General features: G+C 43.6%; 1 protein-coding gene across 2 annotated transcripts in view; it reads left to right on the forward strand.

Annotated features, from left to right (window-relative positions):
* LOC124721887 (organic cation transporter protein-like) overlaps positions 1-18,677 on the forward strand; it is a 483,907-nt gene that overhangs the window by 341,878 nt on the left and 123,352 nt on the right. For both annotated transcript variants that reach the window (XM_047247039.1, XM_047247040.1), the window contains exon 2: positions 247-491. In XM_047247039.1, the coding sequence (XP_047102995.1) occupies positions 252-491 (240 nt within the window). In that variant the 5' untranslated portion in view covers positions 247-251. The remainder of the gene's footprint in view (positions 1-246; positions 492-18,677) is intronic.

An 18,677-nucleotide genomic window follows, 5' to 3' on the forward strand; every position in this document is an offset into this window, starting at 1 on the left:
AGAATGTAGCAGAGGGGTTCTGGTAAGTGAAGTTTCGATGGGGTCGCGAATCGGCTCTGGATAGTTCAACCAATACAGTAATTTCGGCACACATTTTTCATCTGCCAGGACGTTACCAAACCAGCCCAGATTTCGCTGCAGAGTGAAAATTCAATACGTTTAAGAAACCATCCTCCAATGCCCATCTTTACTGCGCTGTGCTGCCTACGTCACACGAGACGTGACGCGCTTTGTTTGTCGTTGTAGCCCCGATGACGCCGGAGAGAGAGGCTGACGGCGAGCCGGTGTCGCAGCTGATCGGCGACTTCGGCCGCTGGCAGCTGCTCATGACGCTGGCGCTGGCGCTGTTCAACGTACCGTGCACGTGGCACATCTTCGTGCCCACCTTCCAGTCGGCGCACGAGGACTTCTGGTGCGCGCCGCCGCCGCAGCTCGCCGACCTGCCCGTCGAGCAGTGGCGTAACATCTCGCACCTGCCCATCCCGGAAAAGGTCAGCATCTCAGAAAAAAATAGTTCGAAAAATACGAATAAAACTGACGGGGAATCGACCCTTGTTAATGAACAAGAGAACTGCCGATCGAAGAAAATGCAGGGAACGATGATTTCGACGAACGACTCGTGCCATCGCGTGTCTCCACATGCCAACCTACACCGTGCTCCGTCTCAATTACACTACTGGCCATTAAAATTGCTACACCACGAAGATGACGTGCTACAGACGCGAAACGTAACCGACAGGAAGAAGATGCTGTGATATGCAAATGATTAGCATTTCAGAGCATTCAGACAAGGTTGGCGCCGGTGGCGATACCTACAACGTGCTGACATGAGGAAAGTTTCCAACCGATTCCTCATACACAAACAGCAGTTGACCGGCGTTGCCCGGTGAAACGTTGTTGTGATGCCTCGTGTAAGGAAGAGAAACGCGTACCATCACGTTTCCGACATTGATAAAGGTCGGATTGTAGCCTATCGCGATTGCGGTTTATCGGATCGCGACATTGTTGCTCGCGTTGGTCGAGATCCAAAGACTGTTAGCAGAATATGGAATCGGTGGGTTCAGGAGGGTAATACGGATCGCCTTGCTGGATCCCAACGGCCTCGTATCACTAGCAGTCGAGATGACAGGCTCTTATCCGCATGGCTGTAACGGATCGTGCAGCCACGTCTCGATCCTTGAGTCAACAAATGGGGACGTTTGCAAGACAATAACCATCTGCACGAACGGTTCGACGACGTTTGCAGCAGCATGGACTATCAGCTCGGAGAACACGGCTGTGGTTCCCCTCGACGCTGCATCACAGACCGGAGCGCCTGCGATGGTGTACTCAACGACGAACCTGGGTGCACGAATGGCAAAACGTCATTTTTTTCGTATCAATCCAGGTTCTGTTTACAGCATCATGATGGTCGCATCCGTGTCTGGTGACATCGCGGTGAACGCACATTGGAAGCGTGTATTCGTCATCGCCATACTGGCGAATCACCCGGCGTGATGGTATGTGGTGCCATTGGTTACACGCCTCGGTCACCTCTTGTTCGCATTGACGGCACTTTGAACAGTGGACGTTACATTTCAGATGTGTTACGACCCGTGGCTCTAACCTTCATTCGATCCCTGCGAAACCCTACATTTCAGCAGGATAATGCCCGACCGCATGTTGCAGGTCCTGTACGGGCCTTTCTGGATACAGAAAATGTTCGACTGCTGCCCTGGCCAGCACATTCTCCAGATCCCTCACCAATTGAAAACGTCTGGTCAATGGTGGCCGAGTAACTGGCTCGTCACAATACGCCAGTCACTACTGTTGATGAACTGTGGTATCGTGTTGAAGCTGCATGGGCAGCTCTACCTGTTCACGCCTTCCGGGCTCTGTTTGACTCAATGCCCAGGCGTATCCAGGCCGTTATTATGGCCAGAGGTGGTTGTTCTGGGTACTGATTTCTCAGGATCTATGCACCCAAATTGCGTGAAAATGTAATCACATGTCAGTTCTAGTATAATATATTTGTCCAATGAATACCCGTTTATCATCTGCATTTCTTCTTGGTGTAGCAATTTTAATGGCCAGTAGTGTATAAGTGGAAGCAAACGTGTAGGTGTGGGCACGTCCTCTATTGATAAACACAGTGGCAGTGTTTGGAAATCCCCAATTTAGTGTAATGAAGGCAGTGCTTTCACCTTAAAGATACAAATAATGTCAAAATTTCGGAAAGATAACTTCCCTGTTCAATCAAATGGCTCCTTTATGTCTGGCCTGTCATACAATATGTGTCGGGGACTACCGACGGAAAATTAAACTATACAAGGAGTATACTACACAGTGCACTCACTTTCAGGAATTAATGTTCAGAAACCTGTAGTATGCTACCTCTGCCATTTAGTATATTGTGAATGATCATGTCAGGTAGTGGATATATGTGAGTGCTTTTATCACACCCACGTAACTCACTCATAAGAACACTTCAGAGGATGCTTTCGCTACCAGTTTTGATATGTGTCGTGCTTCTGCACACAGTAAGCAAGAGCATCAACTGTACCTGTACATGTTCATATATCCAGAATTGTTAGCTGAAATTGAAAACAGAAAGAAATGGTTGACTGTCTCTCTAAAGTGCCTTTCATTTTATAATTTAAACTATTTACGATACGGACTGGGACGACTAGCAGCAGGTGAAGAAAAGCTACGCATTATATGTGCACACATGTTCTCTCTCTCTCTCTCTCTCTCTCTCTCTCTCTCTCTCTCACACACACACACACACACACACACACACAATGTTCACTACATAGACATCAAATAAATATACCCACACTTTCTCTCCATCACCCAGGTGAACTGTGAGTGTGCAAGGCTTTGATTCCATTCTCACAGATGAATTGTTTGTCATCATGGCATGACAGACCAATTTTCATTTGCGATACAGTGTGTACCATATTGTCTCATGATCCTGTAAGCACTTACTTGGTGCACTGTATGTGGCGGAGAAGGTAGAGTACCACCAACACAACCGCACAGGCACTCCTTGTAATTATCGATCATGAGAGACATTGAAGCCACATGATGTACACCCATTACCCACGTATGGGTGTCGCATGTCTTCTTACAGTATACATACATTTTTCATCTAAGGCCCACAAACTCCATTATGTGCAACTCATTCACCTTGTCTTTCATAAGGCTGACAACCTCTTCGCTTGCTGATGTTACACCACAAGGATTATCAGCCACGTATGCAAACATGTTGCATGTGTCGAGGGGCTCCTTGTTATTTCATATGGATTGCAACCATTCACCAAATAAAAGAAGTTGTCAACATCTATATAAAATACCTTTATACCTGCAAAATGAGTTTTCGTGAACCCATACTGAATTTGGCGCATGTGTAGTTTGAAGTGTCCAACATACACATACTGACATAATCATCCATCTCCAGACTTTCTAATTCTTGATTGAAGATTGTTGGGTATTTAAAATTTAGCCTGGCAGCATAATTCTTAGCGTCATAATGCCCCTCCCACCGGTAAACGTGAATTCTGTGATGGTTGCTTAAATTCTACATTATTTTTCTAAATATTGCATTATTCATTAGTTTAAAAACATCTTTTTCAAAGTCATACATCAGGAGAACCCTCTGTTCGGTATTTAAATCAATAGCCTCTTTCAATCAGCATGATTGCTTGAAGATGGCAGCGTGGGTAGCTAATCAGTTTCATTCCCTTACAGACACATAGTTGAAGGTTTCTATAGTGCATAATGCATCTCTGTTCACTCCCCAGTGTTCTCATCTCCTTGGGGATGGACATTTTCCTTGTAACTAGTCACTCTGGAATAGCAGCAAACTGCTGTGTACATCATTCACATTATTAGAATTTGCCAGATCTGCCTCCACTATATAACCTACACCAGAATCCATTGCCAGAGTCAAGACTTTACCTAATCTGACCAGTTCCCTACCGCCCAGCAATTGAAACCCTCCAATTTCGAGACAATGTTGCATAGCGTGCCCCTGTAAGTTGTTAACATCCAGGTATAGGCTGTAACTGAAATCATCAGATGCATTGAACTCTCCACCCATTTGTGAGTTATTTTCCTTGGCATGCCCGTAGGTACACTGACAAAGCCCCCAAAAATTCCACGTTCAAAGAAGAGCAGCTTGTCCAAATCAACCAGTATGTTGATGTTGACATGTTCCTTTTTCGACATTGTTCCCACAAAAGCCTTAGCACAGTGTAATAGAAATCAGGATCTGTCATGTATGTGGTCATGTATACACTCCAGAATTTCTCTAAAAAATCCGCAAGCAAGTGTATTTATGTCTCAGTATAAATCTTTTCACACTTCCCAAAATAAGAAATGTTAAATTCTTGCCAAAGATTCACCACATGGCTACACTCTGCATCCGCTATAGCACTGCCCTTAAGATTACTGGTGAATGAAATGTCAGGCAGGATGATTTTGTTGCATCTCTATCAGATCCAGATATTTGATTGGGAAGGGCCCTTTATTCGTCATGAGCGGAAGCTTCGCATGATAAGGATGTGCAGCTCTAGTGAGGACCACGTTCTGCTGACACAGTGTCTCAGCAAGTTTCTGAAGTAGTGCGTGCACAAATCGAAGCGAGGCTAGGAACCTGAGTGTAACGTTCTTGGTCATTCAACTGTACGATGAAATGAATTTTTCAATGTTCTCTGGTGGGACACTAAACTTATCAGAAGCATCATACCCCCTCATACTGTGGAAGAAAACGTGTGTCATGGCAGTTGGTGTCTCAAGTTGCATGCTTTTTGTGCTCCATTGGAACTTCTCCGTTAGTTGACTGTGCTCCATACATAGAGTTGCTGGTTCTCTGTCTAATGGGAATCCACAGATATGACAGCCAACTGCATTCTTGTATAATATATCGTTCTCCTGGAATTTGGTCATTGGAATGTTGGTGTGGTTAATCTCAACATTCCTTACAAGCTGAGAGAGCTCAGAGAGATACTATCTCACAAAATTATCCCTTACATCTGATTCAAAATGATTAAGATTTGAGTCAAATGTTAATACAATCTAGAACACCACTGTGTACGGTACGTACCCTCTATGAAACTTGTATGGAAGGCTGTGGGATCATCGTCATAGTGTGTCACAGGAGTTAGGAGGCTCTTTAACTAAGCATATACTACAAAGGGCTACGATCCTGATGGTGGCGTTCTTAAGCTGCCCCTAGTTATAGAGTTTAACCATCTGTGGGAGACTGCTCACGGAGATCGTATGATCACCTGGTATCACTGAAGGAGTTTATGCAATTCCATTGAACATGGCCGCAGTTTGCATCTAAGTACCACACAGACAAATCCACTCATCCAAGGATAATATCACTGTGTTGAGAATTTTTCAAAGCCACCACTGGGTTGCATTCACGATCTGACATCATTCCCATCCTGATGTGCTTGCTGTAACTGATTTTTAAACTATAGCATTATTTTCACGTCAAGTAGCTGTGATGGCTTCACCTAATCTGCACAAAAAGAGAAATCGAGTGAGAGATACATGTATGACTTCATTCTTCTTTAGTGACATTTCTGAACAGTCAAAGTGACTGTGTCTGTGATACAATATCCGGAGTCAACGTCTATCTTCAGGAGTTCTGGGAACCAGGGTGATGCAAATCTTTTTTTGATGTGTGTAAATACTAACTACGGTGGTGGAACCGTAAGCTTACGTATCACGTTCTACATGCTACACTGACGAAAAAAAACCGCAACGCCAAGAAGTAAGCGATGTAGAGTAGTGAACTTTCGGGAATATACACTCCTGGAAATTGAAAAAAGAACACATTGACACCGGTGTGTCAGACCCACCATACTTGCTCCGGACACTGCGAGAGGGCTGTACAAGCAATGATCACACGCACGGCACAGCGGACACACCAGGAACCGCGGTGTTGGCCGTCGAATGGCGCTAGCTGCGCAGCATTTGTGCACCGCCGTCGTCAGTGTCAGCCAGTTTGCCGTGGCATACGGAGCTCCATCGCACTCTTTAACACTGGTAGCATGCCGCGACAGCGTGGACGTGAACCGTATGTGCAGTTGACGGACTTTGAGCGAGGGCGTATATTGGGCATGCGGGAGGCCGGGTGGACGTACCGCCGAATTGCTCAACACGTGGGGCGTGAGGTCTCCACAGTACATCGATGTTGTCGCCAGTGGTCGGCGGAAGGTGCACGTGCTCGTCGACCTGGGACCGGACTGCAGCGACGCACGGATGCACGCCAAGACCGTAGGATCCTACGCAGTGCCGTAGGGGACCGCACCGCCACTTCCCAGCAAATTAGGGACACTGTTGCTCCTGGGGTATCGGCGAGGACCATTCGCAACCGTCTCCATGCAGCTGGGCTACGGTCCCGCACACCGTTAGGCCGTCTTCCGCTCACGCCCCAACATCGTGCAGCCCACCTCCAGTGGTGTCGCGACAGGCGTGAATGGAGGGACGAATGGAGACGTGTCGTCTTCAGCGATGAGAGTCGCTTCTGCCTTGGTGCCAATGATGGTCGTATGCGTGTTTGGCGCCGTGCAGGTGAGCGCCACAATCAGGACTGCATACGACCGAGGCACACAGGGCCAACACCCGGCATCATGGTGTGGGGAGCGATCTCCTACACTGGCCGTACACCACTGGTGATCGTCGAGGGGACACTGAATAGTGCACGGTACATCCAAACCGTCATCGAACCCATCGTTCTACCATTCCTAGACCGGCAAGGGAACTTGCTGTTCCAACAGGACAATGCACGTCCGCATGTATCCCGTGCCACCCAACGTGCTCTAGAAGGTGTAAGTCAACTACCCTGGCCAGCAAGATCTCCGGATCTGTCCCCCATTGAGCATGTTTGGGACTGGATGAAGCGTCGTCTCACGCGGTCTGCACGTCCAGCACGAACGCTGGTCCAACTTAGGCGCCAGGTGGAAATGGCATGGCAAGCCGTTCCACAGGACTACACCCAGCATCTCTACGATCGTCTCCATGGGAGAATAGCAGCCTGCATTGCTGCGAAAGGTGGATATACACTATACTAGTGCCGACATTGTGCATGCTCTGTTGCCTGTGTCTATGTGCCTGTGGTTCTGTCAGTGTGATCATGTGATGTATCAGACCCCAGGAATGTGTCAATAAAGTTTCCCCTTCCTGGGACAATGAATTCACGGTGTTCTTATTTCAATTTCCAGGAGTGTATTTTTATAGGTAACATATTCAAGTGATTAACATTTGCAAGGTGGGTTCAAATGGCTCTGAGCACTATGGAACTTAACTTCTGAGGTCATCAGTCCCCTATAACTTAGAACTACTTGAACCTAACTAACCTAAGGACATCACACACATCCATGCCCGAGGCAGGATTCGAACCTGCGACCGTAGCGGTCGCGCGGTTCCAGACTGTAGCGCCTAGAACCGCTCGGCCACCCTGGCCGGCATTGCAAGGTCACAGGTTAATTTAAGCTAGAGATAGGCTATTGCAAATACGAAATGCTGGTAAATTAATAACCGGTGTAGCCGCCAGAATGTTGAATTGAACATGCAAACGTGCATGCATTTTGTTGCACACGTGCCATGTGTATGGAGTTCAATGGCTATTGTATTTGGTCGGTCAACACAGGGATGGTTAATATTGTTTGTGGATGACGCTGGAGTTGTCGTCCGATGATAGCCCATATATACTTGTTTGGACATAGATCTGGTGATCAAGCGGGCCAAGGCAACTCTGTTGAGTTGGTTACAGCAGAAGTATCTGGGAGAGCGTTATCCTGTTGGAAACACCTCATGGTATGCTGTTGATGAATGACAGCACAACATATAAAATCACGAGACTGACGTACAGATATGCAAAAAATGGCTCTAAGCGCTGTGGGACTTCACTTCTGAGGTCATCAGTCCCCCAGAACTACTTAAACCTAACTAACACAAGGACATTACACACACCCATGCCCGAGGCAGTATTCGAACGTGCGATCGTAGCTGTCGCGCGGTTCCAGACTGAAGCGCCTACAGATTTGCAGTCACGGTGTGTGTGATAACCATAAGAGTGCTCCTGCTGTCATACGAAATCGCATCCCAGGCCATAATTCCAGGTGTAGGTCCAGTTTGTCTAGCATGCATCTACATCTACATGGACACTCTGAAAATCACATTTAAGTGCCTGGCAGAGGTCTTTTGCAGGCCCTCACCTGGCCTCCTCCTAACCAACCCTACACAGGCATCAGGGCAGGACCAGCTTTCATCACAAAACACAACAGCCCTTATAACGGTACTTTGAGGGCAGGCGTGTCAATTAGCAACATATTAATTAAAATCGGGGATAAATAGACTTCATTTTGGAAGAATTAAGAAGGGGAAAGTAATACGAAACTTTAATAACTGCACAGTATTACTAAGAAGCAATATAATGAAAAGTAATAAAAAGCAAAGTAGCAAAGACCAAGCGGGACAAAAAGATATAGGGGCGCGTTTGTTTTTTAATACATATACAAGAACATTTAACACGTTATTGAGCGCTCTACCTTCAGTTATCGCGATCGGGCTAGTCGATGAAGAAGTGGTATGCGACTGCGAAATTCGTTAAGGAGATTATTTAAAGACTCTTCAAGGACGTTTAAAATACATTACGTGTGACGAAGTGATCAGAGACGTTTATTGTCGGGTGAAGTGAAAATGATTCCGACAACATAATTCGAACTTTGTGTTATCTGTGAAAAATACTCTTGGGGAAACTATTGTGGTTGTGGAACCCACGAAAATTGTACGCAACGGAAAGCTATAGTTTACGTAATTCTGCATTTTATGAAATTGTGAAACGCGTGTGCGCGGAACGTAAAGAGAATCTTATCCTTGGACGGTTGCGGGGGGTAACTGATACAAACAAGGCGCCAGCATAAAAGTAGTTCGCTTATTAACTACCAGATATTAATTAACTGGGACCTAAAATACTAAGAACAGTGCATACACCGTTAAATTGAACCCTGCGTGTGAAAGACAATCACATCGAACATTTCGAGAGCGAAGAATAGACATTTAATTGCCGAATTGATAGCCTGGGTCGTGTCGATATTTGGACTTTATATGACACGCGCTATTCAGAACACTATATCGACCATTTTAATACTGAAAAGAAGGATAGGATCATCACGCCCAATCCCGATTCATATTTCATATTTAGTTAAAAGAAATGTGTTAATAAACAAACTACATTTCAATTTTATCCACCATTTTGGCTTCATTACGTAGTCCTGACTACATGATAAACAATATCTGTGGAAGTTGTATACAACGTATTGTCTTAATATTTAGTCAACCAATATTGAGGGATACCAAAAATGTAAATGCATGAAATTGTTCTTACAGCGGATGTATAATGTGTGAGTGCGACGAACTATATTGAGAAACTGAACATCCATTACGTACTTGCATGTTTATCTGCGAAAATGGTCCTTGTCGGTACATCAGCATAGAGTTCGAATAGAATCGCTGGAACATTGCAAACCATTCAGATTAATCGAACATCTAAATACGCATAATGCTGGTATCACCAGGATGTGTTCTTTCTCCTCACCCCCGTGACAGTAATTGAATTAAGAGTCAGCCAGGAATAACATTTAAATCAATTCACGACAACTGAGCTAGGGTCACGAATTTTCAAACGTTCACTGCCATGTATGAAGGCGAGTGACACCACGAGTGCTAACGTCGATCGAGGGGTGTCGTCGTGATCGTATTGAATGAATTTGAGCGGTCACACCCTCCACCCTGAACTCCAAGAAGCTTTCTATTGACACCACTGAAGTCGCAAATGGCGGTAGTTTGGGGTCAGTGGAATGTATGCTACAGGGAGTCTGGCTCAGAGCTGTGGAGCTGTAACGGATTTGTAACAGTGTTATGCCACTATGATGGCAACTGCTGCTCAGATTGCTGCTGCAGTTGCAGTACTATGCGCCAGAGCCACACGCCGAACACGATGGTTTTCCCTCCCGGTAGTGTCATGTGGCCGTCCAGAGCCCGGTATTCTTGGAACTGTACATTCTCGTGACCATCGCTGCCAGCAATCATGTACAACGGCTACATTCTTCTACGTCTTTCTGCAATATCGTAGAAGCATCATCCAGATTATCGTAGCCCTATTAAACGATCTCATATACGAGGTGTGGCTAGAAAAAAACCGGACTATTACTGGTGAAACAATAAAACGAATGCAATAAGGCTGAAGGTCGCGTGGCCTGTCACGTGACTCTCGCTCCGCCTACTGCTCGAGTTTCATCTGCCTCCTGCACTCAGTCTGCCCGTGGCGTCTGTTTTAAGTAGTTGACGTTTTGTCTGTGCGTCGGAAAATGTTGAGTGTACAGAAAGAACAGCGTGTTAACATCAAATTTTGTTTCAAACTAGGAAAATCTGCAAGTGAAACGTTTGTAATGTTACAACAAGTGTACAGCGATGATTGTTTATCGCGAACACTAGTGTTTGAGTGGTTTAAACGATTTAAAGATGGCCGGGAAGACACCAGTGATGACACTCGCACTGGCAGACCATTGTCAGCAAAAACTGATGCAAACATTGAAAAAAATCGGTAAACTTGTTCGACAAGATCGCCGTTTAACAATCAGAGCAGTGTCTGAGTTAACAGGAGTTGACAAGGAAAGTGTTTGGCAGATTCTTCATGAAAGTTTCAACATGAACAAAGTGTGTTCAAAAATGGTTCCAAAGTGTCTCACAATTGAACAGAAGGATCGCCGAAGAGTGATTTGTTCTGACATCCTGGAAAACATTGAAAGTGATCCCACCTTCTTACAAAATGTTATTACTTGCGATGAATCGTGGTTTTTTACTTACGATCCCGAAACTAAACGCCAATCGATGCATTGGAAAACTCCTGGTTCTCCACGACAAAAAAAAGCACGAATGTCAAAATCGAAATTCAAGGCAATGATGATTGTTTTTTTTACATCAAAGGGATTGTGCACATTGATTGGGTACCAGAGGGACAAACAGTGAATCAGCATTACTACATTAGCGTCCTGGCTACCCTACGTGAGCGAGTATGGAGAAAACGGAACGATTTGTGGAGAAAAAAGTCATGGATCCTTCACCAAGACAATGCCCCAGCTCACAGTGCGTTGCCAGTGAAGACGTTTTTGGCAAAACACAACATTCCCATCTTAGATCATCCACCCTACTCACCTGATTTGGCCCCCTGTGACTTTTTTCTTTTCCCTAAAGTCAAGTCAGCTTTGAAAGGAACTAGATTTGAGACTGTTGAAGCAGTAAAAGAAAAAGCGACGGAAGTAATGTATGGACTTACCGAAAATGATCTGCAGCATCGCTATGAACAGTGGAAAATTCGTATGGAGCCGTGTAGAGACCGAGGAGGAGAGTACATTGAAGGAGATAACATGAAATTGTAAATAATTGTAAATAAATGTTTTTTTCCAGCATCAGTCCGGTTTTTTTCTAGCCGCACCTCGTAAACTCATTGAGGTGTTGGTAATGGCGTCCTTGTCGCCTTAAAGCCATTCTTGACTGACATCTACTCACCACGTCCAATCTTAAATGTATCTAACGGTCACGAACGTTGTTGGTGGTGTTGTTGTTGTTTTAGTCTTTAGTCCAGAGACTGGTTTGATGCAGCTCTCCATGCTACTCTATGCTGTGCAAGCTTCTTCATCTCCCAGTACCTACTGCAACCTACATCCTTCTCAATCTGCTTGGTGTATTCATCTCTTGGTCTCCCTCTACGATTTTTACCCTCCACGCTGCCCTCCAGTACTAAATTGGTCATCCCTTGATTCCTCAGAACATGTCCTACCAACCGATCCCTCCTTCTAGTCAAGTTGTGCCACAAATTTCTCCCCAATTCTGTTCAATACCGCCTCATTAGTTATGTGATCTACCCATGTAATCTTCAGCATTCTTCGAAAGCTTCTATTCTCTTCTTGTCCAAACTATTTATCGTCCATGTTTCACTTCCATACAAGGCTACACTCCATAGAAATACTTTCAGAAACGACTTCCTGACACTTAAATCTATACTCGATGTTAACAAATTTTTCTTCTTCAGAAACGCACTCCTTGCTATTGCCAGTCTAGATTTTATATCCTCTCTACTTTGGCCATCAGTTATTTTGCTCCCCAAATAGCAAAACTCATCCACTACTTTAAGTGTCTCGTTCCCTAATATAATTCCTTCAGCATCACCCGACTTAATTCGACTACATTCCATTATCCTAGTTTTGCTTTTGTTGATGTTCATCTTATATCTTCCAAGACACTGTCCAGTCCATTCAGCTGCTCTTCCAAGCCCTTTTCTGTCTGACAGAATTACAATGTCATCGGCGAACCTCAAAGTTTTTATTTCTTCTCCATGGATTTTAATACCTACTCCGAATTTTTCTTTTGTTTCGTATACTACTTGCTCAATATACAGATTAAATAACATCGGGGATAGGCTACAACCCTGTCTCACTCCCTTCCCGATCACTGCTTCCCTTTCATACCCCTCAACTCATAACCGCCACCTGGTTGCTGTACAAATTGTAAATAGCTTTTCGCTCCCTGTAATTTACCCCTACCACCTTCAGAATTTGAAAGAGAGTATTCCAGTCAACATTGTCAAAATCTTTCTCTAAGTCTACGACCGTTACAGCGTGTATTTAAAGCAAACCTGATTTGTATCCTCATAGTGGCGCTGCTAGCGACGTTTTTATGCGACTGGAGCGAAATTTGGACAGACATTATCTTTCAGATGGAGGAACACGACTACCAAGTTTCACGTCGTGCAACTCTTTGTTGGTGTTGCGGTTTTTTTCCGTCAGCGTATTTGGATAAATAAGCTCATCTTAGTTATGATTCGGCTCCCAGGCTGAAAGTGATTACTGAGTGTTGTCGATCGCGCACTGCTGCATGCTCTAGTGAAAGTATCAGTTACAAGCAGTATTTGTTGCAGCAGAAGTAATTCCACAGCTGCTCGCTAAGGGAAAGCCCTAGCAATATCCATTCGGTCCTTTTTTTAACGTTTAACGTGTTTATCTCTCTGTTTATATCGGCCTTCCGAGATTATACGTGGTAGTGAAACTTTCACCGAACTGCTTTCAGCAGTTATCAAATCAGTTAAAAGTCATTAAATATAATTTGAATGTGTCTGACGATAACACATGCCAACGAAAATTTTTTTGTAATTGTTTTTTACTTTGGTAGCTGAACTTGATAGATTTTTATGAGCTGAATCCAGTTCTAGTTTTAGTTTCTTTTGTATCACCCATAGTTTTCGAGCATTATGCTTTTTATTATACGGTATAAAAATCCTATGTTATACGGTAAACAAGGAAATTAATGAAACGCTTTGCTACAACATAAGCAAGGTTTGTATTTACATTAAGCTACTTAAAGCAATGATGTGTGTTAATAGAGGTTTCACTTGTCAGATGGAATTGGTTTGTTTTTTCTTTCGATTTTTTCATTAAAGCTTCTTGACTAGCTTTTTCTACGACGAGTCGCTTGCTGAACTTCTCGGTGAAGTGACCAACAGCAGTTCCCCATCATGTTGGTGTTCCAGCAGCCTTGGTAGCATTTTTCTATCACTTTAATATCCTGGTGGAAAAGCTCTCCTTGCTCCTCTCTAACATCTCCCATATTGTCCGGGAAGTAATCAAGGTGACTGTTCAAAAAGTAAACTTTCAGGCTCATTGAACATCCTAAAGTATTAAACTTCTTTAACATTGTAGCTATAATAAAAACATATTCTGGGTCTTTTTTCATGTCCTAAGAACTTTGTAACGACTTGCTTGAATGACACCCATGCTTTCTCATTTAAGGTAATTGTGGATTTAAAGTTAACACCAAACATCAATTTTCTAATGTCAGGTCCGACAATGACGCCTTTTAGTGTAGCTTCTGAAATGTGTGGAAACTTTTGGCAGAGATACTTAAAACATGGTCCACCTTTAGGCAAAGCCTTTGCAAACTGTTTCATTAGGCCTAAATTTATATGTAGAGGTGGTAGGATACGTTTTTGGAACTACAAGGTTTTTGCGTAGAATGTTATTCTCACCAGGTTTTAAAGACTCCCTCACAGGCCAGTTCTTTCTGCGCCAGTGTTGATCCATAGCCGTACTGTCGCATTCACACAAGAAACACGTAAATTTGGTAAAGCCACCGTGCTGACCAAGGAGCATGCATGTTACTTTTAGATCGCTACATATCATGCAACCATGAGCAGAATAACCTGTTTTAGTTAGCGCTATTTCTAGGTTTTCATAGATTCCTTTCATATGTACAGAATGTCCAACAAGTATAATGCATACATGTTACCATTGTGTAATAAAACGGCATTTAAACTAGTTTTGGATGAATCAATAAACAGCCTCCAGTCTTCCTTTTTGTATTCAATACCGAACTCATTCATCAGACTGGGAATGTCTGAGTAGTACACTAAATCACCTTGTTGAAAAAAGTTGGAAAATTGCTGCTCTCTCTTTTTTTATACATGTACAGGGCTATTACAAATGACTGAAGCGATTTCATAAATTCACTGTAGCTCCATTCATTGACATATGGTCACGACACACTACAGATACGTAGAAAAACTCATAAAGTTTTGTTCGGCTGAGGCAGCACTTCAGGTTTCTGCCGCCAGAGCGCTCGAGAGCGCAGTGAGACAAAATGGCGACAGGAGCCGAGAAAGTGTACGTCGTGCTTGAAATGCACTCACATCAGTCAGTCATAACAGTGCAACGACACTTCAGGACGAAGTTCAACAAAGATCCACCAACTGCTAACTCCATTCGGCGATGGTATGCGCAGTTTAAAGCTTCTGGATGCCTCTGTAAGGGGCGTGCAGTGAGCGAAGAAACGGTTGAACGCGTGCGGGCAAGTTTCACGCGTAGCCCGCGGAAATCGACGAATAAAGCAAGCAGGGAGCTAAACGTACCACAGCCGACGGTTTGGAAAATCTTACGGAAAAGGCTAAAGGAGAATCCTTACCGTTTACAATTGCTACAAGCCCTGACATCCGATGACAAAGTCAAACGATTTGAATTTTCGGCGCGGTTGCAACAGCTCATGGAAGAGGATGCGTTCAGTGCGAAACTTGTTTTCAGTGATGAAGCAACATTTTTTTCTTAATGGTGAAGTGAACAGACACAATGGGCGAATCTGGGCGGTAGAGAATCCTCACGCATTCGTACAGCAAATTCGTAATTCACCAAAAGTTAATGTGTTTTGTGCAATCTCACGGTTTAAAGTTTACGGCCCCTTTTTCTTCTGCGAAAAAAACGTTACAGGACACGTGTATCTGGACATGCTGGAAAATTGGCTCATGCCACAACTGGAGACCGACCGCGCCAACTTCATCTTTCAACAGGATGGTGCTCCACCGCACTTCCATCATGATGTTCGGCATTTCTTAAACAGGAGATTGGAAAACCGATGGATCGGTCGTGGTGGAGATCATGATCAGCAATTCATGTCATGGCCTCCACGCTCTCCCGACTTAACCTCATGCGATTTCTTTCTGTGGGGTTATGTGAAAGATTCAATGTTTAAACCTCCTCTACCAAGAAACGTGCCAGAACTGCGAGCTCGCATCAACGATGCTTTCGAACTCATTGATGGGGACATGCTGCGCCGAGTGTGGGAGGAACTTGATTATCGGCTTGATGTCTGCCGAATCACTAAAGGGGCACATATCGAACATTTGTGAATGCCTAAAAAAACTTTTTGAGTTTTTGTATGTGTGTGCAAAGCATTGTGAAAATATCTCAAATAATAAAGTTATTGTAGAGCTGTGAAATCGCTTCAGTCATTTGTAATAACCCTGTATATGATGGTTACAACTGCCAATAAGTTCCTTTTTTAATCTAGATCCAAGCAATTCAGCTTTTTCTTTCGTTAAGCCCAGATCCCTAATCAAATCGTTAAACTCGGTCTGAGGGAAAAAAAAAATTGGACTCTAGACTTTCTGTGTTACAATGGAATTCATCATCATCTGGTTCATCTAAATCAGATTGTACATCAGAAAATACTTCTGTTGTAAAAGAATTTAAATCATCTTGTGGTTCAGGAACCGGCAAATTTACACCATGCTCTACTGGTCGGATGGCGGACAGAAGGTTAGGGTAGCTTATTACCTTCTCGTTTTTCGAATTATGACCAGTAATATCAACACTGAAACAGTAACAATCACCAGAATGATTTCTTGGCTCCCTCAATATCACAGGAACAGCAGATCTAAAGGATTTTTCTCCTTTTTGGAGCATTTTCTCATATTTTCAACACACACATAACATACCTTATGTGGCGCCCAAGATTTATCTTTATCACCAAGTTTAGGTTCAAAGTATGATAGATAAACCTTTTTCACAAAGTCTGTAATGTTTCCGTGGTTTTTAATCACAAATACAACAAAAAGTGTCAGCAGAGTTTTTACAACCACAACCAGGTTGGCAGTAAACAAAACACCATCCGTTAACACAAAAATAGAATCGACCTTTTTTTGCCATCAAATGTTTTTCAGCAGTGCTACCAACGTCATATACGTTCATTACACCCTGTTAAATTATTTTAACTATATAAAAGCTGTTAATTTTTTTAAAAATCGCTTAATTCAATAAATTTAACTGTAAAATTGAAGAAGTGGTGAGTGATACAGGTTTTTAAGTGTCATATTTGGATTTCCCACCCTAAAAAACATAAGAATAAGGTATTTTCAGCAAAGAAGTTTTTACATCGTTGGCCTGGGTAGTTGTAGTGTAGGCAGATAGGACTGTACTCAGAGGAAGACTGCTGTGATTTTTCAAGTGGTCCAGTAGTCTACTCGCTTCTTGAGACTGTAACACCTGTTTAGAGCACAGCTCTCAAGGCAGTCAAATTATTAGGTTTTGTTTCAGAGCGAAGATACCTTGACTGTAATTAAATACCTGTTTGTTCACTCTGGTGTAACATACATTAGCTTCTGCTTATCAGCCAGCTTTAGGAATACTGATCTGCATTCCTCCGAAGACAATGCCGACATCTGAGAGAAAGAACCGTTTACCATCTGATTACAAGTTTAGTGGTGAACGCCTCCAGCACGCGACAACCTAGCGGTATTACTAACGAGCGATGTCAAGGGAGGCTATCAAGTCGTCTTTTGGTAACGCCAATGTGAAGTCAGATTTGCTGGAAGAGTTGTAGGTAAATGTGACGCGTATGTGAACCAAATGGCATATATAACACTAGTGCGCCTAGTTCTACAGAATTGCTCCAGCGCTTGGAGTCATGTACACACGGCAACACCTCTAAGAAATTTTAAGGCGCTCTTCTACAATCCTGACGGTTTCGTATAGCCAATACGAAAGTGTAACAGAAATACTAAAATAAAATATATAGAAAACGGTAGAAGAAAGGCAAGTTAGTGGAACCCTGTTGTGTAAATGTAGAGAACTTCTATTCGAAGAAGACTGTGCCATCAACGTATACCTCGCGTAAGGGTAACGAGATTAGATCCATATAGACAATTGTTTGTCCTCGCCAATGGAATAAGAATCTCGGTAATTTTGCTACAATTTTCTCACCGCCTTGGTATGTATGGTCGGGGGGGGGGGGGGGGGCGGAATATGCCAATGCATATGTCGCTTCTATACTCCTATTCTACATCTACATCCATACTCCGCAAGCCACCTGACGGTGTGTGGCGGAGGGTACCCTGAGTACCTCTATCGGTTCTCCCTTCTATTCCAGTCTCGTATTGTTCGTGGAAAGAAGGATTGTCGGTATGCTTCTGCGTGGGCTCTAATATATCTGATTTTATTCTCATGGCCTCTTCGCGAGATATACGTTGGAGAGAGCAATATACTGCTTGACTCTTCGGTGAAGGTATGTTCTCGAAACTTTAACAAAAGCCCATACCGAGCTACTGAGCGTCTCTCCTGCAGAGTCTTCCAATGGAGTTTATGTATCATTTCCGTAACGCTTTCGCGATTACTAAATGATCCTGTAACGAAGTGTGCTGCTCTCCGTTGGATCTTCTCTATCTCTTCTATCAAACCTATCTGGTACGGATCCCACACTGCTGAGCAGTATTCAAGCAGTGGGCGAACAAGCGTACTGTAACCTACTTCCTTTGTTTTCGGATTGCATTTCCTTAGGATTCTTCCAATGAATCTCAGTATGGCATCTGCTTTACCGACGATCAACTTTATATGATCATTCCATTTTAAATCACTCCTAATGCATACTCCCAGATAATTTATGGAATTAACTGCTTCCAGTTGCTGACCTGCTATTTTGTAGCTTTCTATGTATTCGCAGCACATTACACTTGTCTACATTGAGATTGAATTGCCATTCGCTGCACCATGCGTCAGTTCGCTGCAGATCCTCCTGAATTTCAGTCCAATTTTCCATTGTTACAACCTCTCGATACACCACAGCATCATCTGCAAAAATCCTCAGTGAACTTCCGATGTCATCCACAAGGTCATTTATGTATATTGTGAATAGCAACGGTCCTATGACACTCCCCTGCGGGACACCTGGAATCACTCCTACTTCGGAAGACTTCTCTCCATTGAGAATGACATGCTGTGTTCTGTTATCTAGGAACTCTTCAATCCAATCACACAATTGGTCTGATAGTCCATATGCTCTTACTTTGTTCGTTAAACGAC

The sequence above is a fragment of the Schistocerca piceifrons genome, chromosome X (assembly GCF_021461385.2).
Source record: "Schistocerca piceifrons isolate TAMUIC-IGC-003096 chromosome X, iqSchPice1.1, whole genome shotgun sequence".
Lineage (NCBI taxonomy): Eukaryota > Metazoa > Arthropoda > Insecta > Orthoptera > Acrididae > Schistocerca > Schistocerca piceifrons.